Below are 25,181 nucleotides of genomic sequence, written 5' to 3' on the forward strand. Positions count from 1 at the left end.
AGTGTGGTTAACATCCTCGGGGTCTCGGGATCACTGTCGCTGTGAGAGACAGGAGCTGTAAAGACATTCAACCACAAACTGAATCCACAGTCTGTCGGAGTCATATTTGTTACGGAGCTTTTGGTCAAAGTGTTTCTATCATTCACTTATTTGGCTATTTTAAACTCATCCTGACACACGGAGCTCTTCGTATTACAATATATCAAAATATATATTCATTCTCCTTTTACCGACGAGTTCATCTGGAGTATAAAACGTGAAAGTATTTCTTTTGGTTTTGTTTGCTCTTCGACTCTGGAATCAGGAAACAGAGCGAAAATCAACAGTTGGAGCACAAAACGGTGAAAAACTATTTCTTATTTTTTATCTTTGGATGCTGTTCAGCTTGTTTTAAAGAATATTTGGAAGTTTTGGCTGAAACTCTACAGAAAGCTACTGTTCCTCTACAGAAATTACTTTCAGACATTAAAAGACATTAAAGGTCAATTTAAACATGGCGGTCAGGCCGAGGCGGCACAGGAAGTGGCTGCTTCCGCAAAAATAAAACATCAACACGTTCACTAAAACTCCCTCAGGAAAGAAACGGGCCGAGATGTCCCACATTGAGGCGTCCCACATTGAGATGTCCCACATTGAGACGTCCACAGTGTCCAAAATTTCCTGTTGGCGTCAACGGACGCTGAACTCCTCAAGGTTTTTTTTCTAATTTTATGGGTTTAGCGAGCTTTAGGACCCAAAAGGTTCAGCAGATCATTTACTGGATCAGGACTGTTCAGGGTCAGGACTGTGGTCGATCTAGCCTTTGAAAACCCTGATGAACTTCCACCAAATTTGAGATGTGCTCTGCAAGTCAGTCTGACCAAGAAACCATTCAAGCCCATTTCCAATTTTTCCAAATCGAGGCACCAATCACAACCGTTGAGGCGGGCTTTACACCAATCACAACCGTTGAGGCGGGCTTTACACGATGACGATAGCACAGCGACTAAGCAGCTTCTTGTTTACATTCAACATGGCGGCCACCGAAGCGCAGCAACCGGTTGATGCCGCTGTCGCTGCTACATCACCCGGATCATTGGTCTGATTGGTTGAAGTACTGTCCAATTGCGCGAAGAAGCATTTGAGAGGCGTCCGTTGGTGACGCCCCTTTGGAAATGAGCTGTGAATGAACCTTCCCCAGACCCACGCTCAGTCACAGCTGAGAAGGGTCTGGTGTCAACCAGGCTGTGGTCGATCTTCAGAGGATCTTTTCAGACCCTGAAGGCTCAGATCTGGAACAAAAAGCCTGCTCCTTTGGCAGGTTACTATATCTCTTGAAACTAAGGACTGAAACTGATGTTTTTTGGGTCCTGGAAGCAGCACTATAGGAAGTTGTTGGAGTCAAACAGGAAGTTACAAAAGCACAAAATCAAAGATAGCTTTTGTAGTTTCCCTCCACCAGCTTCTCTTTGAGGAGGACTACGATGGGCTGATCCATCGTTGGAGGGTTCAGACAAGTAACATTCAGAGTTCAAAGGGTTTCTGGGTGATGGTCCGGCACAGGACATCGGCATTGGTACAAAAAAGGTAGAAAATGGTAAAGTGGTGCCCCGTGTGAGGCTTTTGGTTATGAGGTAGGTTAGCTTGACCAGCAGCAGGAGGCTATCGGCTGCCTGTAGCTCAGGCTTTTGGCGTTGAGCCCGAGGTAGCTCTCTTTGGAGGTGAAGAGTTTGGTGGAGGAGGAAGAAGGAAGGAAAGGAAAGGAAAGGAAAGGAAAGGAAAGGAAAGGAAAGAAGGAAGGAAGGAAGGAAGGAGGGAGAACGACCAGCCAAGTGTCGCAGTCCTCTATATCCTGAGCTGAGGCGATCTTGGTGAGACAAACAAACACTAAAAGGCTAAAGCAGTGCAGAGGAGAATCCTCTCCAGACACCAGCTGACCAGAGATATAATAAATCCCTTTGGCTCTGCAGTCTCTGGCCAGACTGGTGGAAGGCCTTGTCGTCTTAGAAAACTCGGCACCGACGGTGACAAAACTCACAATTGAAGACAAACTGAAGACAAAAGGTTTTGGTTTCAACAGGAAGCATCCGGACCACCACACCGGTGACGTTAGCATCTGAAACCACACGGGAACTGGCCGGAGTCATGTGATCACGGCTTTAAATGAACTTAAGATATGGAAAACGATTATGTTTTCAAGCCAAACAAACACACAAATCTGCCCTAATTTCTTGGCGGAAAGACAGACAATGTAGCACATCGTTTCTGCAGCCTGCCGATTCAAACAGACTCAGAGTTGTTTGCTTTATAAATCACCTGCTACATTGGCTAGTAACTTTACACTTTACACCGAATCGTGGTGAAGTTGAGTCAAAGGGTAGGTTCCCTTGTGGCGTCAGATGCTCTCTGGATATTCCTCACACATCATCTCAAAAATCTCAAAGATAAAAACTCTAATCTCAGTCATTCATAAAGGCTGAAGTGGCTGTAAGGCTGTCGGGATGAGAGGAGGCGACTCAGGCTGGGGTTCAGGAGGAAGGGGAGGAAGAGAAGGAGGAGGAAGAGGAGGAGGAAGAATGTGGTGTTTTATCCGGTGCTTGTGCCAGGCTGGACGGGTAGAGTCGGTTCAACCATGACCATTACTGGAGGAGGGGCGGAGTCACATCTCTGTGGGCAGAGCAGACAGAAACACGGTTAGAGGATTCATTTTATTATCATTATGTGTTTAGGGACCGGCTGTTCAAGCAGCAATTAAGACCTTTATTTAGATTAATATGGACCTGTGTGTGTGTGTGTGTGTGTGTGCGTGTCTCTGTATGTGTGTGTGTCTGTGTGTGTGCGCGCGTGTCTCTGTGTGTGTGTGTGTGTGTCTGTGTGTGTGTGCATGTCTGTGTGTGTGCGTGTCTGTATAAGTGTGCGTGTCTGTGTGTGTGTATGCGTGTGTGATTGTGTGTGTGTGTCTGTGTGTGTGTGTATGTGATTGTGATTGTGTGTCTGTGTGTGTGTGTTACCTGGCTCAGCTCGATGCTCTCAGGTGTGCGACCTTTAGCACCTGTGACATCATTCAGGGTGGGCGGAGTCTCCCAGGTCGCTGACTTCCTGCAGAAGAGACTGACCCAGAAGAGAACAGAGGGAGGAGGGTTATGTTGAGTAGGGTTGGCTATCATGTGTTTATTTGTGACTGATACCGTTGCTAAAATTATAAGATTCTTGTAAAACACTGGTGCAAAAAATCTGTTCAACTGATCAATCAGTTGATCTAATGGACAGATCTGGAAAACAATCTTGGAAATGACGTCATTCAGCATGAAAAAACCCATAAAACATAAATAAATCCTAGTTAACCACAGGGTTGGCTATCATTGTTTGTCGTGCTAAAACAATTTTTCGTTCCATCATTTGGTGAAATATTGTCATTATTTAGAGAAGCAGCTACTGTGATTTCCCAACATGACATCATGACTTTGCGTAAACAAGTGGCATGTTATCTGGACGCATTTTGAGCTATCTGCGTTTATGTCTACGCTGTATACAGCGGACGTAAACAAGTCCTGTGTTTGACCCATCCTCCTCCCCAACCAACCTCCCTACGCGGCTTTTCGCCCTTTCATACTACTCGCTACGGCGTAAATTCACACGCAATCGCAAGGTAATGTAAGTCAATGGAGGCCAAATGGCGTTGATAAACACGCTAGAAAGTGAGTATGCGTACAGATAACACGCCAATAATAGCATACATATTGGTGTGTCATACATACACCACTTCCTGACATCATTCTGGGTTTTCAGATTATATTTGGTGTTGTTTTATATCGTTGGCCCGACGTCTGAATGAATGTCTGAGTAAAGTTGACACTTAAAGACCATCAAACAGACTTTTAAACCTCATTCTGTCTGTACTCTCTGAATGTAACACAGGCTATAAATACCCAAATCAGCTTCCTCATAAGGTCCGGTACATACCGGTTGTTCAGAAACCGTGTTTCTGTACCCTAACCCTGATGATGAAGGTGTTACCTGTGTCTGTAGCCCAGCAGCATGAAGATGATGATGAAGATGATGATGATGATGATGATGATGATGATGAGGGTTACCTGCGTTTGTAGCCCAGCAGGATGAAGAGCAGGCAGCAGAGGATGCAGGCTAGGCCGCTGTGAATGCCGACCAGCAGAGTCGACACGGAGCCGCGAGACTGATCACAGTTACAGCTTGGACCGACTAGAGGGGGAAACAGAGACAAGGTTAGGAAGGAAGGGAGGGAGGGAGGGAGGGAGGAAGGAAGGTAGGAAGGAAGTAAGGAAGGTCGGAAGGAAGGGAGGAAGGATGGAAGGAGGGAAAGAAGGAAGGAAGGCAGGAAGGAAGGAAGGAAGGAAGGAAGGAAGGAAGGAAGGAAGGAAGGAAGGTCGGAAGGATTTTGATTTGATTTGATTTATTTAATTGTATCAGAAAATGCCATAAACATGAAAAGACATCTAATACAATCGCGGATAAAAACACAATAAAGTCCAGGACTTATTTCCATTGTGGTCCTCAACACATCAGGACAAGACAAGACACGTACAGAGTGTGTGGTAAAAATTGACATGACATAAAAAACATTTTCCTTAAATAAATAAAAAAATAAACGGTAATTTGCCTTTTGTTCTATTCCGCAACCCTATCTAGTAACCAGGTCTTGACTGTCTTTTTGAAAGAGTTCAGTGTGGAAATTACTTTAATTTGCTGATCTAACTTGTTCCACTGAACTGCCCTTATATTCAATTCAATTCAATTTTATTTATAGTATCAAATCATAACAAGAGTTATCTCGAGACACTTTACAGATAGAGTAGGTCTAGACCACACTCTATAATTTACAAAGCCCCAACAATTCCAACAATTACAGTAATTCCCTCAAGAGCAAGCAGTGCGACAGTGGCGAGGAAAAACTCCCTCTTGGGAAGAAACCTGGGACAGACCCAGGCTCTTGGTAGGCGGTGTCTGACGGGCCGGTTGGGGGTATGATGAACAGTGGCGATAATAGGCAATTATATATAGGCAAAGGTTCCTTTCCCTAACACTGTCTTAAATCTATAAGGACCCAGGTCAGATATGCTGCCACGCGTGTAAATATTGTGTGTGTCCTTTACCTTGGTTATAAGACACGAAAAAAAAATTGTGACACTACCAAACAATATTTTATAGATTATGGCCAGCCTTGACATAGTAAAATGAAACTCAACAGGGAGCCAATTGAGCTCAACAAATTGCGACCTCCCTATGAGATCTATGGCCCAAGTTCAGGATTACTCTTAATAATTTATTCTGTGCTGTTTGCAGTCTCCCTTTAAGCCGATTTGTTAGGCCTTCAAACCAGGAAGTACATGCAAATTCAAAATTATAGAAAATTAAGGCATTGGCTAAAATGACTGATTTAAAAATGTTGAATTTCGGGCTAAAAACTTTGTGAGCCCCGTGACTTTACTCAGAACCTTATTGGCCATATTCCTGCCATCCAAGTTGTTTTCTAGGATGCAACCCAGGTATTTTACTGAAGCTTTTGCACTGACCACAGCATTATTCAAAATGACGGAAGGAAGGAGATGTTGAGGTTCGTACCTGTAGCGATGTTTCCTCCCTCAGACAGAGACACGAGGCGCCGGTTGGACGGTCCGTCTCCGTTCCCGTTAAACGCCAACAGCCTGATCTCGTACACGGCCGCCGGCTCTGCAGGACCAAACACACCAGGTGAGAGATAGACAGGTGTACTGTGTCTTTAACTGACCCAGGTGGGAGATGGACAGGTGTACTGTGTATTTAACTGACCCAGGTGAGAGATAGACAGGTGTACTGTGTCTTTAACTGACCCAGGTGGGAGATGGACAGGTGTACTGTGTCTTTAGCTGACCCAGGTGAGAGATAGACAGGTGTACTGTGTCTTTAACTGACCCAGGTGAGAGATAGACAGGTGTACTGTGGCTTTAACTGACCCAGGTGAGAGATAGACAGGTGTACTGTGTCTTTAACTGACCCAGGTGAGAGATAGACAGGTGTAATGTGTCTTTAACTGACCCAGGTGAGAGATAGACAGGTGTACTTTGTCTCTAACCGACCCAGGTGAGAGATAGACAGGTGTACTGTGTCTCTAACTGACCCAGGTGAGACTGTGGTTAACGTGGACTTTGTTTAAGGTGAACTGTGTTTAAGGTGGACTGTGTTTAAGGTGGACTGTATTTAAGGTGGACTGTATTTAAGGTGGACTGTGGTTAATGTGTCTTTAACTGACCCAGGTGAGAGATGGTGTGGGTGTTGATGTGAGCGGGGAAGGTCTCCTGCCCCTGGAGGTCTGGGTTGGAGACCCCGTGGTACTCCAGTCTGAAGCCCTCCATTTTCCCCGGCTTACTGGGTAGCTCCCAGTACACCTGCATGGCCGTCTGGTTCAGGACCTTAGTGAAGAAACTGGGAGGACTGGGAACTGTGGGACACAGAGACGGACAACGATTACATAACCGTTTAAGGTGGACAGTGTTTAAAGGGTAACTCTTCTTTTTCAACCAGGACTCTATTTTCCCATCTATTCTGTGTCTGACGGAACAACTATCTTTAAAACTGGTCCAGTATTAAACAAGAAACAAGGTGCAATGTAACGCTAACCCTTACGCACCACACTCTCTGACGGAGTTTAAGATGGATCAACGTACCACCCCCCTGCATGGTGGCTGTGTTTAAGGTGGTCTGTGTTTAAGGTGGACTGTGGTTAACGTGGACTGTGTTTAAGATGGACTGTGTTTAAGGTGGACTGTGTTTAAGGTGGACTGTGGTTAAGGTGGACTGTGTTTAAGATGGACTGTGTTTAAGGTGGACTGTGTTTAAGGTGGACTGTGTTTAAGGTGGACTGTGGTTAAGGTTGACTGTGTTTAAGATGGACTGTGTTTAAGGTGGACTGTGTTTAAGGTGGACTGTGGTTAACGCACCGCCCCCCTGCGTGGTGGCTGTGATGGTGGTGGACTGCTGGCTGCCTCCCAGAGCGGAGTAGGCCTTCAGGTAGATGGAGTAGGTGGTGGCAGCCTCCAGGTTGTTGAACTCGTGTGTGAAGGTGCTCTTACTGACAGCTTCCTGCAGCTCAGCACTGTCTGGCTCTGCAGAGGTCAGAAAGGGAACCACACCCAGAGGTCAGAGGTCAAAGAGGTCAGAGTTTCTCCAATTGAACAGAAAAGTCCAGTTAGTCCCTCATCTAATATTATATATCTCTTATATATCTATAAGTCTTACATATCTATGTTTATATATCTATAAGTCTAACGTATCTATGTTTATATATCTATAAGTCTTACGTATCTATGTCTAAATATCTATAAGTCTTACCTATCTAATTCAATTCAATTCAATTCAATTTTATTTATAGTATCAAATCATAACACAGGTTATCTCGAGACACTTTACAGATAGAGTAGGTCTAGACCACACTCTATAATTTACAAAACCCCAACAATTACAGTAATTCCCTCAACAGCAAGCATTAGCAGTGGCTATTGCGACAGTGGCGAGGAAAAACTCCCTTTTAGGAAGAAACCTCGGCAGACCCAGACTCTTGGTAGGAGGTGTCTGACGGGGCCGGTTGGGGGTGTGATGAACAGTGGCAATAATAGTCACATTAAATGTCTATATATCTATAAGTCTCACCTATCTATGTCTATATATCTATAAGTCTCACCTATCTATGTCTATATATCTATAAGTCTCATGTATCTATGTCTATATATCTATAAGTCTCCTGTATCTATGTCTATATATCTATAAGTCTCCTGTATCTATGTCTATAAGTCTCATGTATCTATGTCTATATATCTATAAGTCTCATGTATCTATGTCTATATGTCTATATGTCTCATGTATCTATGTCTATATATGTATAAGTCTCATGTATCTATGTCTATATATCTATAAGTCTCATATATCTATGTCTATATATCTATAAGTCTTATGTATCTATGTCTATATGTCTATACGTCTCATGTATCTATGTCTATATATCTATAAGTCTCATGTATCTATGTCTATAAGTCTCATGTATCTATGTCTATAAGTCTCATGTATCTATGTCTATATGTCTATAAGTCTCATGTATCAATGTCTATATATCTATAAGTCTCATCTATCTATGTCTATAAGTCTCATGTATCTATGTCTATATATCTATAAGTCTCATGTATCTATGTCTATAAGTCTCATGTATCTATGTCTATATATCTATAAGTCTCATGTATCTATGTCTATAAGTCTCATGTATCTATGTCTATATATCTATAAGTCTCATGTGTCTATGTCTATAAGTCTCATGTATCTATGTCTATATATCTATAAGTCTCATGTATCTATGTCTATATATCTATAAGTCTCATGTATCTTTGTCTATATGTCTATACGTCTCATGTATCTATGTCTATATATGTATAAGTCTCATGTATCTATGTCTATATATCTATAAGTCTCATGTATCTATGTCTATATATCTATAAGTCTCATGTATCTATGTCTATATGTCTATATGTCTCATGTATCTATGTCTATATATCTATAAGTCTCATGTATCTATGTCTATATATCTATAAGTCTCATGTATCTATGTCTATATATCTATAAGTCTCATGTATCTATGTCTATAAGTCTCATGTATCTATGTCTATATATCTATAAGTCTCATGTATCTATGTCTATAAGTCTCATGTATCTATGTCTATATATCTATAAGTCATATGTATCTAAGTCTATAAGTCTCATGTATCTATGTCTATAGGTCTCATGTATCTATGTCTATAAGTCTCATGTATCTATGTCTATATGTCTATACGTCTCATGTATCTATGTCTATATATCTATAAGTCTCATGTATCTATGTCTATAAGTCTCATGTATCTATGTCTATATATCTATAAGTCCCATGTATCTATGTCTATAAGTCTCATGTATCTATGTCTATAAGTCTATACGTCTCATGTATCTATGTCTATATATCTATAAGTCTCATGTATCTATGTCTATATATCTATAAGTCTCATCTATCTATGTCTATAAGTCTCATGTATCTATGTCTATATATCTATAAGTCTCATGTATCTATGTCTATGTCTCATGTATCTATGTCTATATATCTATAAGTCTCATGTATCTATGTCTATAAGTCTCATGTATCTATGTCTATATATTTATAAGTCTCATGTATCTATGTCTATATATCTATAAGTCTCATGTATCTATGTCTATATATCTATAAGTCTCATGTATCTATGTCTATATCTATAAGTCTCATGTATCTATGTCTCATGTATCTATGTCTATATATCTATAAGTCTCATGTATCTATGTCTATAAGTCTCATGTATCTATGTCTATATATCTATAAGTCTCATGTGTCTATGTCTATAAGTCTCATGTATCTATGTCTATATATCTATAAGTCTCATGTGTCTATGTCTATATATATGTCTATATATCTATAAGTCTCATGTATCTATGTCTATATATCTATAAGTCTCATGTGTCTATATATCTATATATCTATAAGTCTCATCTATAAGTCTATGTCTATAGTATCTATAAGTCTCATAAGTCATCTATGTCTATATATCTATAAGTCTCTATGTCTATATATGTATAAGTCTCATGTCTATGTCTATATCTATAAGTCTCATGTGTCTATGTCTATATATCTATAAGTCTCATGTATCTATGTCTATATATCTATAAGTCTCATGTATCTATGTCTATATATCTATAAGTCTCATGTATCTATGTCTATAGTCTCATGTATCTATGTCTATATATCTATAAGTCTCATGTATCTATGTCTATAAGTCTCATGTATCTATGTCTATATATCTATAAGTCTCATGTATCTATGTCTATATATCTATAAGTTTCATGTATCTATGTCTATATATCTATAAGTCTCATGTATCTAAGTCTATAAGTCTCATGTGTATCTATAGTCTATAAGTCTCATGTATCTATGTCTATATAAGTCTATAAGTCTATATATCTATAAGTCTCATGTATCTATGTCTATAAGTCTCATGTCTCATAAGTATCTATGTATCTATATATATCTATAAATGTATCTATGTCTATAAGTCTATGTCTATATCTATAAGTCTCATGTATCTATGTCTATGTCTATAAGTCTCATGTATATATGTCTCATATATCTATAAGTCTATAAGTATGTCATATATCTATAAGTCTATGTATCTATGTATAAGTTTCATGTATCTATGTCTATATATCTATAAGTCTCATGTATCTAAGTCTATAAGTCTCATGTATCTATGTCTATATATCTATAAGTATCATGTATCTATGTCTATAAGTCTCATGTATCTATATCTATATATCTATAAGTCTCATGTGTCTATGTCTATAAGTCTCATGTATCTATGTCTATAAGTCTCATGTATCTATGTCTATATATCTATGTATCTATGTCTATAAGTCATATATATATATCTATATATCTATAAGTCTCATGTATCTATAAGTATGTCTATATATCTATAAGTCTCATGTATCTATGTCTCTATGTCATGTATCTATGTCTATATATCTATAAGTCTCATGTATCTATGTCTATAAGTCTCATGTATCTATGTCTATAAGTCTCATGTATCTATGTCTATATGTCTCATGTATCTATGTCTATAAGTCTCATGTATCTATGTCTATAAGTCTCATGTATCTATGTCTATAAGTCTCATGTATCTATGTCTATAAGTCTCATGTATCTATGTCTATATATCTATAAGTCTCTGGTCGGTCCCTTACCCCCCAGGCGTCTGACGTGCAGCACGTATCCGATGATCTGCTGGCTGGTGCTGTCTGTGGGCTGGTCCCAGGTCAGCTGCAGGCTGGTGGGGGCGAGCGCTGTGGCCTGCAGGCCGGTGGGGGCCTCGGGCAGCTCGGGCCCCCCCCGGCTGATGGCCAGCCGGGCGCTGGCCTGGTTGGTGCCGGCGCTGTTCTCGGCGATGCACTGATAGATGGCCTCGTCCTCGGGGGTGATCCGCGTGATGGCCAGAGTCCTGCAGACAAAACAGATCACAGGGTTAGAGGGAGAGAGAGAGGGAGGGGGAGGGAGGGAGGGAGGGAGGGAGAGAGAGAGAGAGAGAGAGAGAGAGAGAGAGAGAGAGAGAGAGAGAGAGAGAGAGAGAGAGAGAGAGGGAGGGAGAGAGAGAGAGAGAGAGAGAGAGAGAGAGAGAGAGAGAGAGAGAGAGAGGGGGAGGGAGGAGAGAGAGAGGGAGAGAGAGAGAGAGAGGGAGGGAGAGAGAGAGAGAGAGAGAGAGAGAGAGAGAGAGAGAGAGAGAGAGAGAGAGAGAGAGTATCTCTCCTCACGTGTTCCCGTTGGTCAGCCTGACGTTGCCGCTGGGCGTCAGCAGCTTGCCGTTCTTCAGCCAGATGAGGTGAGGCTCTGGGGCGCCGGACGCCGTGCAGCTGAAGACTGCGCTGCCCCCTGCTGGCCTGGAGACAGACTGGGGCCACTGCACGAAGCCTGGGGGGGCTGAGGAAGAGGAGGGAGAGGAAGAGGGAGAGAGGACAAACAGTAAGTAAGTATACAAAAGTATATATTGATAGATGCTATCCCGTCAGCGCGCGGCTCCAGGTAAAGTTCCCGTGTCTTGTGTCTTTTCTTCGAGAGCAGAGAAAGGAGAGAAACACAACTCACTGCATCTGGCCTAAAAACGTACCAAAAACATTGACAAAAGTATATTATTATTATTATTATTATTATTATTATTATTATTATTATTATTATTATTATTATCATTATTGTTATTATTATTATCATTATCATTATCATTATTATTATTAAAGTTTATTTAGGTAGGGACAGATATAAAACGATAGATCAGCTGTACCAGTCATCTGATGTTTGGATCAGAGTGGTATTAGCTGAAGCTAATTCATTAGTATTTTATTATTGTATTGTATTTATTATATGTATGTATTATATTCATAGTTGGCTTTTGGTTAAAAATAAAAATACAGATTAACATTATTAAAAATAAGAGAGAGATGAAATAAAATGGAATGAAATGAAAAAGGAAAGAAAGGATACAGAGAGAGCTCAGTGTAAAAACTAAATGCATGTATACAGTAGATTCTTCCTGAATTAGCCACAGTTTGGTATTTGTGTTGAAGCTGACTGATGGTGGGTCCATCTCTACTGGTCCAGCAGAGACCTCCACAGTTTGACTCCTTTTACTGAAGAGGCAGTTTGGGTAACTGATGTTCTACAGAGAGGGAGACTACTGCTGTGTAGTTGTTGTTTTGCAAATGGTAGTGGGGAGGGGGGTTATTTAAGCATTTGAAGACCACTTTAACAAAATGTAGGGAGATAAAATTAGCAGAACTTAAAATCTTATGTTTGCTTAGATGGCACCTTATTCTCTTCTGGTCCAGGACTTTATACAACTGCCTATTTACAATGCAGCGTAACATATAATAACCCTAATATATATATACATATATATATATATATATATATATATATATATATATATATGTGTGTGTGTGTGTGTGTGTGTAAATATATATTATTTACATTGTCCTCCAGCTGAACACAGACTCCTTTATCTGTCTCTGAGTGAACTTGAACGTGTCTCTTTGTGTTTGAACTCTCTGACCTCTGACCTCTCTCCTCCAGCTGCTGTCTCGCCCGTCTCCACGGTAACACTGAGCCCCCGAATAACCTGCTGAAGCCCCGCCCCCTCTGCTCTCAGAGGGGTCAGAGGTCAGAGGGGAGGGGGGCATTTATCAATAAGAGAGAGGGGGGGTTGTAGAGAAATTAAGTTGATTTGTGGAGAGATGACGACCTTTCACACACTCTGTAATGCAAGTTCAAGAGCAAAACACACACACACACACACACACACACACACACACACACACACACACAACATTTAAATGTTTCTCATTTTGTCCTTTTTTTATTAAAGTTAAAAGTCTTCTGAGTCCAGAAACCTGAGCATCAGTTGACTTTATTAGTTATTTCTGTTCACATCAGAGAAGATTATCCGTGTGTGAAATATTTAAATGTTTATGAATATTTATGAATATTTAAATATTCGTGCGACAGAATAAAGTCCTCATTGTGAAGTGGAACTCTTCACATGCTAATAATTATTCTAATGAAGTGTGGGAAACACACACACACACACACACACACACACACACACACACACACACACACACACACTCTGAGTCTGCAGTGACCTTTGACCCCACCTGTCTGCAGCGGCAGCAGGCAAAACAAACGCACCCATAAACAGTGTGTGTGTGTGTGTGTGTGTGTGTGTGTGTGTGTGTGTGTGTGTGTGTGTGTGTGTGTGTGTGTGTGTGTGTGTGTGTTTGCAGTGAGTTTCTCCACTTGGTCTGTTTGTGTCTGTTGATCTACTCTAATCTCACCAGAAGTTAGCGTTAGATAACGCCTCATTTGCATATTTAAAGATCACATTTCAAACAGATAATAATTGTCTCAATGTCATCAATCAGCTGGGGAAGTCTCCCACTGAGATCTGGTCACCCTGAGATCTGGACCCACTGAGATCTGGTCCCACTGAGATCTGGTCACCCTGAGATCTGGTCACCCTGAGATTTGGACCCACTGAGATCTGGTCACCCTGAGATCTGGACCCACTGAGATCTGGACCCACTGAGATCTGGACCCACTGAGATCTGGTACCACTGAGATCTGGTCCCACTGAGATCTGGACCCACTGAGATCTAGACCCACTGAGACCTGGACCCACTGAGATCTGGTACCACTGAGATCTAGACCCACTGAGATCTGGTACCACTGAGATCTGGACCCACTGAGATCTAGACCCACTGAGACCTGGACCCACTGAGATTTGGACCCACTGAGATCTAGACCCACTGAGATCTGGTACCACTGAGATCTGGTCCCACTGAGATCTGGACCTACTGAGACCTGGACCCACTGAGATCTGGTCCCACTGAGATCTGGACCCACTGAGACCTGGACCCACTGAGATCTGGTCCCACTGAGATCTGGTCCCACTGAGATCTGGACCCACTGAGATCTAGACCCACTGAGATCTGGTCCCACTGAGATCTGGTCCCACTGAGATCTAGACCCACTGAGATCTAGACCCACTGAGATCTGGTACCACTGAGATCTGGTACCACTGAGATCTGGACCCACTGAGATCTAGACCCACTGAGATCTGGTACCACTGAGATCTGGACCCCTGAGATCTAGACCCACTGAGATCTGGTACCACTGAGATCTGGTACCACTGAGATCTGGACCCACTGAGACCTGGTTCTGTTGTCAGACTCTGATAAGAATCGTCTTAACCCTCGTGTTATCTTCTAAGTCCACCATCAACTTGTTTCCTTCTCAAACAAAATTGAAACAGTTATTTCTGTGGCCGGGTTGGTTCAGTGGTAGAGAGGGCGTACTGGGAGGTTTAATCCTCCATGCAGAGGTCCAGGGTTCGATTCCGACCTGTGATGATTTCCTGCATGTCTCACCTACCTGTCCTCTCCATTAAAGGCAGAAAAGCCCCCCAACATTTTTCAATTCTTTTTTTGTTATTCATGGTCAATAAACTTTATTTGGCCAATATGACATTTTACCTAATTTTCGAGTTAAAAAACCACAGAAATTATTATTATTTTCACTAATAGCATGTTGAGCGAATCACAGAATGTCAAAGTTTAGTCCATTTTGTAACTAATTAAAACAAAATTTAAAACGCTATACAATTTAATAATTGTGATGAAAGTTATCATTAATAATTTTACCTGTGAATATCATATAATGTGTCCATGTTATTTTTGGGCAATTTGGATGAAAGAAACTTTGAAAACGGGTCAACAGGAGGCTTAATGTCAGTAATCAGCTCTTTGTTCAGAGATCATTCATGAAAACATGGACCCTTATCAGGGTCAGACCCTGATCAGCTGCAGTGTCTCCCCTTAAATCATTTTAGTATTTCATTTCAAAGATCCGGGGTCTAGATTCAGAGTCCTGGACCCCCCAGGGGAGATCTGACCGTGAACCTGACCCTGAGGAAGAGGAGAGGAAGAGGAAGAGGAAGAGGGGGATGGTCTGCTGCTGCAGGCAGCTGATGGAGGTCAGAGGTCATTCTCATTATTCTGATCCGTGAACAGAGAAGATCTGCAGCGAAGAAGAAGACCAGCGAGCTAAAACGAGTGTTTTTATCAATGGAGTCTGGTGGCTCTGCAGAGACCAGGACTCCACTCAGAGAAGGGACAGTTCTGTGTCTGACTGGTCTCTTCCTGGAAACTCTCCTCAGAGAATAAAACCAGACACACATGCCTCTCAAACTGTTTGGTGTTGTGGTGAATTCGGCATCCGATGGAGAACTGACTCTGTTCTCTCTGATCTCATCAGAGCCACCAGAGTCCTTTAACAAAAACACACATTAGTGGTGTGTCTGTGTGTGTCTCTGTGTGTGTGTGTCTGTCTGTCTGTCTGTGTGTGTGTGTGTGTGTGTCTCTCTGCTCTCCTCAGAGCCACCAGACTCCTTTAATAAAACCTTCCATTTAACCTCCAGAACATGAAGCTAGCTGCTGCTCCACGGCTGCCTCCTGTCCTCACTTAGTTTGGCTTGTTGGGTCACTTTAGTGTTTTAAAGATTATTGTTAGGCATCTAAATCAGCCCTTAATCACCAGGACAGCTTAGATATGAAAGGGGAGTGGCCGGTTAGCTCAGTTGGTAGAGCGGGCACACATATGCAGAGGCTTGTTCCTCGACGCAGAAGGTCCAAGGTTTGAGTCCAACCCATGACTGTTTTCCTGCATGTCTCCCCCCCTCTCTCTCTCTCCCCCCTTTCATATCTCAGCTTTCCTGTCAAATAAAGGCAGAAATGCCCAAAAATTAAAAAATGGGTCAGATTCAAACCCTGGGCCTCTGTGTCAAGGAACAAACCTCCACGTATGGGCGCACGCTCCACCAACTGAGCTACCTGGGCGCCCACCCACCCTGGTGTCTTAAAGGTTGAATAAACTACAACACATATTTCACATTAAAAGCCTCCCAAGCCTAACACACTAACTGGTTTCAGTGGGTTTCTCTACCAATCAGCCTCTTCTTCGCCTGTTAAACACATATTTAGTATTTCTTTCTGTTTTTATTAGTTATTGTTATGCTCCTATATTTAATGTGTGTTTGTGTAAGTGATTCTGATTCTGGGGTTTCTGTGTCTTTGTCCTGAGAGCAGACCCCCCCTGTCCCCTCCCCCACAGATCTGTTTACTGAGGGTCAGGGGTCAGGGGTCGGGGGGGTGAAGAGCAGCAAACTGAGCTGAATGGGTTTCAGATACACACACACACACACACACACACACACACACACACACACACACACACACACACACACACACACACACACACACACACACACACACACACACACACACACACACACACACACACACAACACACACACACACACACACACACACACACACACACACACACACACTTCATGTGTGTTTACACACTCAAATTCAAGTTCACTAGTCAAACATCTGCTCAGACTACAGACTCCTTTTATACATATATAGTATATAGTGTATATATATATATATATATATATATATATATATATATATATATATATTTCTTTTATTTTGTATTTTTTTTGTACCATCCAATGAGGCAAATGTCTTGTAAATGTTTCTCACTCTGCAGTAAATTAATAAAATTATTCCTTTTCTGATCCTCCCCCTCCCCCCCTCCAGTCTTGTTTCTGCACTAATTTGTGCTGAATTAGCTGGTATCTTAATGAGCACATTATTTGATGCACCGAAAAAATATCATCTACACACACACACACACACACACACACACACACACACACACACACACACACACACACACACACACACACACACACACACACACACACACACACACACACACACACACACCTTTGTTTTACCTTATTTAAGATATTTGCATTGATGAACTGGCCAACATGCGTTCTAGAGCGATGTGTGAAGAGATAATTTGGCTCTAAAGCTGAAAGCGTTGACGTGTGTACGACTTGTTTTTTTTGTTTGCCAAAGTCTTCGGTTATATTTGATTAAAATAGGAAATAAATGTCTGAAATTAAATGTTGTAAAATCGCTATTTGAGTAGAAGTTTAGTCAAACATCGTGACCTTCTCTGGTTTAGATATGAGGTCGTATTTCCTGCCACCAGGCGCTAAACTTAGGAAACGCTCTTGTGGGTCGTAAGGTGGTGGTGGGGGGCAGTATACTTGTGTGACGGTGCTGTACCTTGTACTACGAGGCGTCCCAGCGCCGTCCTCCTGGATCTACTTCCTGGTCTGTTGGCTGAACAGACGTAAACTCCTGAATGCTTCAGCGTGGCGTCGGAGATCATCAGGTTTCCTGTTCCCAGCACGGCGATCCCCTCCACGCCAATGGACCGCCCGTCTGGAACACATTAGGAGCCATTCTTTCACCATGTAGTCACCAAGTAAATACTGGACCCAGTCATCAACCAGACCCATTTCTCCAGAACATCCTGACACCAACACGAGAGATTTCAGACGGACACATCAGGAGGAAATTAACTTTTGTTCCAGACCAGTTTCTGACTCCGGAACAAACTCTCACAGACACAGAGAAGCTAACGGTAGCTCAGGTCCACCTACGCCCCAACAGAACTAATGTTCAACTAACTCAACAAAACTAGGGATGCATGAATCCAGATTTTTGGGGTTGGTCTGAACCCTGAATCCCCTGGTTGAGACTGTGCTGCCTCCTCCCCATCCTCAGTCCATGAACCCAGTAAACTCATGAATGAAGTAAACAGGGACTTTCCTTCCTTTGCTGTACCTGAAGTTGCTGCATTCTGGCTGCTGTCTGGAGATTCCTTCATGAACAACTCGTATTCTTCCAGATGTTTCAGACCAGATGTTGTAACAGCGGCCATGTTGTGTATAGTTTAGGGTCCTCGCCACCACCAGACCAATCAGCATTGAACAGACTGAACATGTAGCTGGACTTGAATGGTCTTCTTTTGACTGGAAGTACTGCCAAACAACAACTTTTTCTGCTCACCAGATCCATGTCCACTTTCTCACAGCCTACTGCATTGAACGCTCCACCTACGTAAACACCTTCCTGTAATCAACGGCGCCGTCACTACGGAGACCAGCGTAGAGCGCCAAGTGCAAGCGTAGGGTTCGGTTCCCTGGGAACAAACTCTAAGGTTCAGCAGAAACCAGAACCCCATCAAAAAGCCCAATATTCAGCCCAATCAGAAGCCCAATCCTGGATTCAGTGCATCCCTGAACAGAACTAAAGTTCAACTAACTTAACAGAACTAAATATTTGTGAACGCGGTAAAATAAAACCAATGTTCCTGATGATAAATATGGCTTTTAGCTGAAAAGAAAACAATAAATTATACAAATATGACTTTTCATTATCCACACAACGTTTAAACGAGGCCACGGCTGTTTAGGAGACAGGATCTGTGGACCGTTTGATACCGTTGGCGCTGCATTACATGAGTAATAAACTTTAGTCAGAGAGAGTCTTTGAAGATGGTTACCGAGGCGACTCCAGGACACGATGGGACGGGGGTTTCCCGTGGCGATGCACTCCAAGATGGCCGTCTGGTGGACGTTGATGGTGAGGTTCTGCGGGCCGGACAGGATGACGGGTTCTCGGTACGTCCGGGATCCTGCAACTGGACCAGAACCACAAAAACACAGCGTCAGCAACACAGAGAGATTAACTAAGTACATTATACTCCAGTACTCTCTGTACTTGAGTCCAAATGTTGAGAGGTCTGGTTGGTGTGTCAGAGCCTTTACTGCCTGATAACTTCTGCAGTTCTGTGTCTGTTGTTGTGTTGATGGAGCAGCTACGATGTTAGCACAGTTCTGATAGAACCAAACTCCATCCAGAAAACAAGCATTTTAAAAGTTGTTTGCTTGTCGTCTTGCAGACAGTACATGTATTCAGATCTAAATAGATATATAGATAGATAGATAGATAGATTTTTTTTATTGATCCCAACAAAAAGGGAAATAATGGTGTTGCAGCAGCAAATATATCAGACACACAGCACACATACAGAGTATACATTAAATTATAGGAAACAATATACATTAAATAATAATTGAATACTACACGAGCAATATTTAAAATATATACAATTTGGAAATAAAATGTACAACTGATTCAACAAATATAGATAAAGTAAATGTACAAGTTGGGGAGTAAAAACGTACAACTGTTTCCCTAGTAAAGATAGGAAATGTTGAGGTACTTGTACTTTACTTTAGTTTTTTCTTTTCATGCTACTTTCTACTTCTACTCTGCTTTCTACTTCTACGCTGCTCTTACTTTAGTTACTCCACTACATTCATCTGTTAAAGCTTTAGTTACTAGTTACTTTAGTTACTCCGCTACATTCATCTGTTACAGCTTTAGTTACTAGTTACTTTAGTTACTCCGCTACATTCATCTGTTACAGCATTAGTTACTAGTTACTTTAGTTACTCCACTACATTCATCTGTTAAAGCTTTAGTTACTAGTTACTTTAGTTACTCCGCTACATTCATCTGTTCCAGCTTTAGTTACTAGTTACTTTAGTTACTCCTCTACATTCATCTTTTACAGCTTTAGTTACTAGTTACTTTAGTTACTCCGCTACATTCATCTGTTCCAGCTTTAGTTACTAGTTACTTTAGTTACTCTGCTACATTCATCTGTTAAAGCTTTAGTTACTAGTTACTTTAGTTACTCCGCTACATTCATCTGTTCCAGCTTTAGTTACTAGTTACTTTAGTTACTCCGCTACATTCATCTGTTCCAGCTTTAGTTACTAGTTACTTTAGTTACTCCGCTACATTCATCTGTTACAGCTTTAGTTACTAGTTACTTTAGTTACTCCACTACATTCATCTGTTACAGCTTTAGTTACTAGTTACTTTAGTTACTCCGCTACATTCATCTGTTACAGCTTTAGTTACTAGTTACTTTAGTTACTCCACTACATTCATCTGTTCCAGCTTTAGTTACTAGTTACTTTAGTTACTAGTTACTAAATCCTTTCTTACCAGTGACGGACAGCGTTGCCTCCCGGCTGTACCGAGTGTTGGCGATGTTGGAGGCGACGCAACGGAACAAACCGCTGTCTGTCTTCCGGACGGCAGTGATCTGCAGCACGCCGTTAGGCAGCAGCGTGTACCTGAACAACAAGAACACGTTAACAAAGTACACTTTAAATATTGAAGAAGTCAGTGTGGACCAGTACAACTTAAAGTACACGTTATATACAGTACAGGCCAAAGGTTTGGACACACCTTCTCATTCAATGTGTTTCCTTTTTATTTTCATGACTATTTACATTGTAGATTCTCACTGAAGGCATCAAAACTATGAATGAACACATATGGAATTATGTACTTAACAAAAAAGTGTGAAATAACTGAAAACATGTCTTATATTTTAGATTCTTCAGAGTAGCCACCCTTTGCTTTTTTATTAATAAGGGAAATAATTCCACTAATGAACCCTGACAAAGCACACCTGTGAAGGTAAAACCATTTCAGGTGACTACCTCATGAAGCTCATTGAGAGAACACCAAGGGTTTGCAGAGTTATCAAAAAAAGCAAAGGGTGACTACTTTGAAGAATCTAAAATATAAGACATGTTTTCAGTTATTTCACACTTTTTTGTTAAGTACATAATTCCATATGTGTTCATTCATAGTTTTGATGCCTTCAGTGAGAATCTACAATGTAAATAGTCATGAAAATAAAGAAACACATTGAATGAGAAGGTGTGTCCAAACTTTTGGCCTGTACTTTATGAAGTAGCTTACGTTCAAACGCCCTAAGGATAAACGTACCTGGGGTCTTCAGTGCTCAGCGGGAGTCGGTCTCTCTGCCAGGTGATGTTTGCTTCTGGGATTCCGTTTACCTGACAGGTGAGTCTGGCCACGCCCCCTTCATCCACTGTGACAGACTCTGGGTGGGACAGGAATTTAGGGAGGGCTGGGGGGGGAGGGGGGCAGACTGATGAATAACACTGGGTGGGATCGACACTTTACTGTTTTAATATATTATATAAATATTTTATATAGTTCCTCTATTTAGAAAGAAATGCTCTGTTTCAACTTTCAGGTCTCTTCAGGTTGTTAGCGTGTTGTTAGCATGATGTTAGCATGTTGTTGGCATGTTAGCGTGTTGTAAGCATGTTGTTAGCATGTTGTTAGCATGTAGCTGTGACTCACAAGCGATCTGTACGCGGGCCTTGCGGCTGACGAGGCGTCCGTAGCGGTTCTGCGCGGCGCAGTCGTACTCGCCGGCATCCGTCTCATTGCTGTCACGTCTCTTGGAGAAGTTCCTGATGAGCAGCGTTCCATTGGCCAGCACCGTTGCCATGGTGCCCGTCGGCACGGGGACGCCGTTCCGTCTCCAGGTGATGGAGATCGGCCCCTCCCCCTCCACCTGGCAGTCCAGCAGCAGGGGGCGGTCCCTTGCTGCGATGACATCACTGGGCTCTAGGAGGAAGGCAAGCTCCGAGGCTCCGCCCACACCTGAGGGGAGAGGGTGGGGGGGAGACATCAGCGTTTACACCTGGACACGGTTTAACTTTTATAACTTTAAACATGAGCACCGTAACCGACAGCCACAAGTTCAGTTACATGCTCTGAAAGTTCTGTTTTTCACTCACAAAGTGACACAAACGTTTCCAAAAAACATAAAAAAATTCGGAAAAGGTGATGACAACCTGAAACGGCTTGAACAATGTTTAGAAAAGTGACAAACTTTAAAAAAAACATGTCAGTGAAAAAGGAAAAAAAAACATTGAAAAAGGAAAAAAAACCTGCCAAATCTGTTTACACCTGGACATGGTTTTACGTTTTGTAACAGGTGTCAGCCACTTTGAACAAGAGCACTGTAACCGTCATCTAAAAGTCCTGTGTTTCAAAAAACGTCTACAAAAATGTTTATCCAGGAGGACAACACAAGGGTTAAAAAAGCAGCAAACACGTTCAATTAAAAGGGACAAAAGTATAGAAAAAAAAACAATAACCGAAATAAATGTCGGAGATGAATGTGTTTCTACCTGGACACGGTTTTACATCATAAACAGGTTTTAGTCACTTTTTCTCAATGTTTTTGTGGCTTTTTTGACCTATTGTCCTTCTTTCAACTCACTTTTATTCTAAAAAATGGGACACAAATATCGGAACAAAAGCTCCAAACAAACATGAACGAGAACCCTGTAACCGAAGACTGCAAATTCAGTTTCTGTTTTAAAAAAATTCTGAAAAAGTGATGAAAACTGATATCAGCAACGACAATTTTTTAGAAAAGTGACAAAAACTTACAAATACATCAACATGTTGAAGAAAAGGGATTCAAATATCCAAAATGACAAAACCGATGAAAATCTTTTTTAAAAGTGACTAAAACGACAATACGTCATCCAACGAATTTTCAACATCAATAAAGATAACATCTGACCTTTGAAAGGAAAACTTCAGTTAAACTACAATCTCTCTATGTCAATACCTGGACTCTCTGTCTCCGTGTTTCTGTGTCTGAGTGGCTGATGGAACAACAATCTGTGAAACTGGTCCAGTATGAAACCAGAACCGAGCTGTAATGTAACCCTACAGGGCTAATGTTCAGCAACAGTTACTGTTAGGGCTGGGCAATATGGAGAAAATCAAATATAAAGATAATTTTGACCAAATTCCTCGATATCGATACAACAATGATATTTTAGTGTTGACTATTGGTGCTTTCACATAATATTTACATAATGAGATTTTTGATAAATAATAATCAGTAATGTGGATATAATGACTAAGTGGGTAAAGGCAAATAATATAACAGTTACAACAGTCTGATAAGTTCAGAAAATGACATCACTTTACTGTAATGCAGCCTTTAAAACCAAGCAAAGACAACACTTATGTCATTTCACAATATTACGATGTCCAAAATCTAAGACCATATCTAGTCTCATATCACAATATAATGTCAATATATTTCCCAGCTCTAGTTACCATCCACTAAAAGTCCCGTTGTTGCTGCTGACAGACTCAGATTATTATTCTAAGTGTCTGACAACATTATGGGATGGATCCCTACAGAGATAGACCTTTTAGTTAAAGAGTAAGATCCTTTTAGTTTAACATGAAACAGCCCCAAAATCAGCATCACCAAACTCCACCAGACTCCATGTAAATAATCAGGACTTTTAGCGTGTATAGAGCCAGCATATCTCCACCAGACTCCATGTAAATAATCATGACTTTTATCATCGTAAAACACACTTAATTTAAAGTGGACAGAAACTAAATGAAACTACCAAAAGCCGTCTTGGTTCATCCTTCCACTATTCCAACAATCACCACTCTAGTTTGGTTGAAATAAACCCTTAATTCACCCATTTACATGTGGAAATATGCTGACTTTATACACGCTAACAGTCCTGATTATTTACATGGAGTTTGGTGGAAATATGCTTGCCTTATACATGCTAAAAGTCATGATTATTTACATGGAGTCTGGTGGAGATATGCTGGCTCTATACATGCTAAAAGTCCTGATTATTTACATGGAGTCTGGTGGAGATATGCTGGCTCTATACACGCCAAAGTCCTGATTATTTACATGGAGTCTGGTGGAGATATGCTGGCTCTATACACGCCAAAGTCCTGATTATTTACATGGAGTCTGGTGGGTTTGGTGATGGTGATTTTGGGGCTGTTACATGTTAAACTAACAGGATCTTACTGGACCAGTTTCAGAGATTGTTGTTCCCATTAGACACGTAGACACAGAAAAATGAAAACAAAGAGTCCAGGGTGAAGAAGAGTGTGGTCTACACCTACTCTAACTTTAAGAAGAGTGTGGTCTAGACCTACTAAAGTGTCTCGAGATAACTCTTGTTATGATTTGATACTATAAATAAAATTTAATTGAAATCAAACCATAAAGAAGCTGTTTGAAACACATAATTACACATTCATATATTTCCTGATCCAGCTTAGAGTTTTACAGTTTTTGATAAACTTCATTAAAAATACTCACAGATGGTCAGAGGGTGATGAAGGTGGTGATGATGATGATGATGATGATGAAGCTGTTGATAATCAATAAGACAAATGCATTATCTATTCACTGTTGGAAACAGAACATATGAACAATTGTACCAACGTTGTCACCCAGCTGGAACCCTCCTGTTGTCTACGGGTCAAATTTGACCTATTTTCAAATTCTCTAATTCAGAAATATGGGTTTCTTTTTAACCAAATTACCCAAAAATAACACGTACGGTTCCCTACAACCGTCTTCGCAAGTATATCACTACTTTCATTGAATTTTGAGTGTTTCATTTTAATTTTATAGCATTTGAAAAACACCAGTCTCTGATTGTCCACCAACGTATGTTTCTCTCATATTAGTCAAAAGAATTCATACTTTCAGCTTTTTTTATTTAAGTATAATTTCATATAAACCAGGTTTATTGACCATGAATTCCAAAACTAGAAAAATGTGTCAGACGTCAGAAAGGTTCAAAAAGTTTTTTTTTTTTAATGTTTAATGAAAAAAGTTAAAAAAAAGTCTATTTTCTATTTTGATCCGATAAGACATTGTCGGAAGGAAGACAACCCAAAGGTTAAACCCACTGATGTTCTTCACAAGTTGTTGAGATTTTAAGAGTCTGTCCTCCAACATTTAGTTTTTTATTGTTGCAGAGATTATGACTTTATTTTCCATTTATAGAGACAAACTATTTACTTAATTACTTTCTTCTGGACAGAAACTCAGAAACCTGACTGGCTTTTTCATGATTAATGCATGAACGGGTGAAGAGTCTGACTCCATCATCACCGTCTCCTCCTCCTCTGCATCTCTTTCACACTTGAACTTGGTTGAGGTCATTTTCCCAGGACCCCCCCCCCCCCCCCCCTCCCTAACCCCCAGTCAGTTCCCCCCCACCCCACCCCAATGTCCTCCATCTTGCTCCAGCTGGTCCTTGGACTCTCCGTGACGTCTGGACCTTCTGTCCCTCAGAAACCTCCTCCTCCATCTCTCTCTCTCTATAGTCTGAATGACAACAATAATCACGACTAAAGTGTGAAGCCAGACACAACAGACCCCTGCCTCAGACCCCCCCAAAACACAA

General features: G+C 41.2%; 1 protein-coding gene across 1 annotated transcript; it reads right to left on the reverse strand.

Annotated features, from left to right (window-relative positions):
- Positions 1–4,069: 4,069 nt before the first annotated feature.
- Positions 4,070–24,937, reverse strand: LOC114556719 (immunoglobulin superfamily DCC subclass member 3). The gene is made up of 12 exons (XM_028579753.1): positions 24,802–24,937; positions 21,265–21,570; positions 20,881–21,025; positions 20,083–20,216; positions 18,569–18,709; positions 17,284–17,442; positions 11,341–11,506; positions 10,777–11,030; positions 6,933–7,097; positions 6,245–6,433; positions 5,578–5,685; positions 4,070–4,197 (listed from the first exon to the last, which is right to left on the reverse strand). The coding sequence occupies exons 1-12, from the start codon at positions 24,935–24,937 to the stop codon at positions 4,070–4,072; spliced, it is 2,031 nt and encodes a 676-aa protein (XP_028435554.1).
- Positions 24,938–25,181: the final 244 nt, after the last annotated feature.

This window comes from Perca flavescens, chromosome 6 (genome assembly GCF_004354835.1).
Source record: "Perca flavescens isolate YP-PL-M2 chromosome 6, PFLA_1.0, whole genome shotgun sequence".
In the NCBI taxonomy this organism is placed as follows: domain Eukaryota; kingdom Metazoa; phylum Chordata; class Actinopteri; order Perciformes; family Percidae; genus Perca; species Perca flavescens.

Bases quoted from the DNA above. Each gene is read 5' to 3' on its own strand.
- LOC114556719 (XM_028579753.1), bottom strand. From the start codon at position 24,937: ATGACCTCAACCAAGTTCAAGTGTGAAAGAGATGCAGAGGAGGAGGAG. The intron at 17,443-18,568 runs GTAACCATCTTC...AATGTGTTCCAG, and splicing joins CGTGTCCTGGAGTCGCCTCG to ACGGGCGGTCCATTGGCGTG. The intron at 7,098-10,776 runs GTAAGGGACCGA...TGACCTCTGCAG, and splicing joins GCACGTCAGACGCCTGGGGG to AGCCAGACAGTGCTGAGCTG.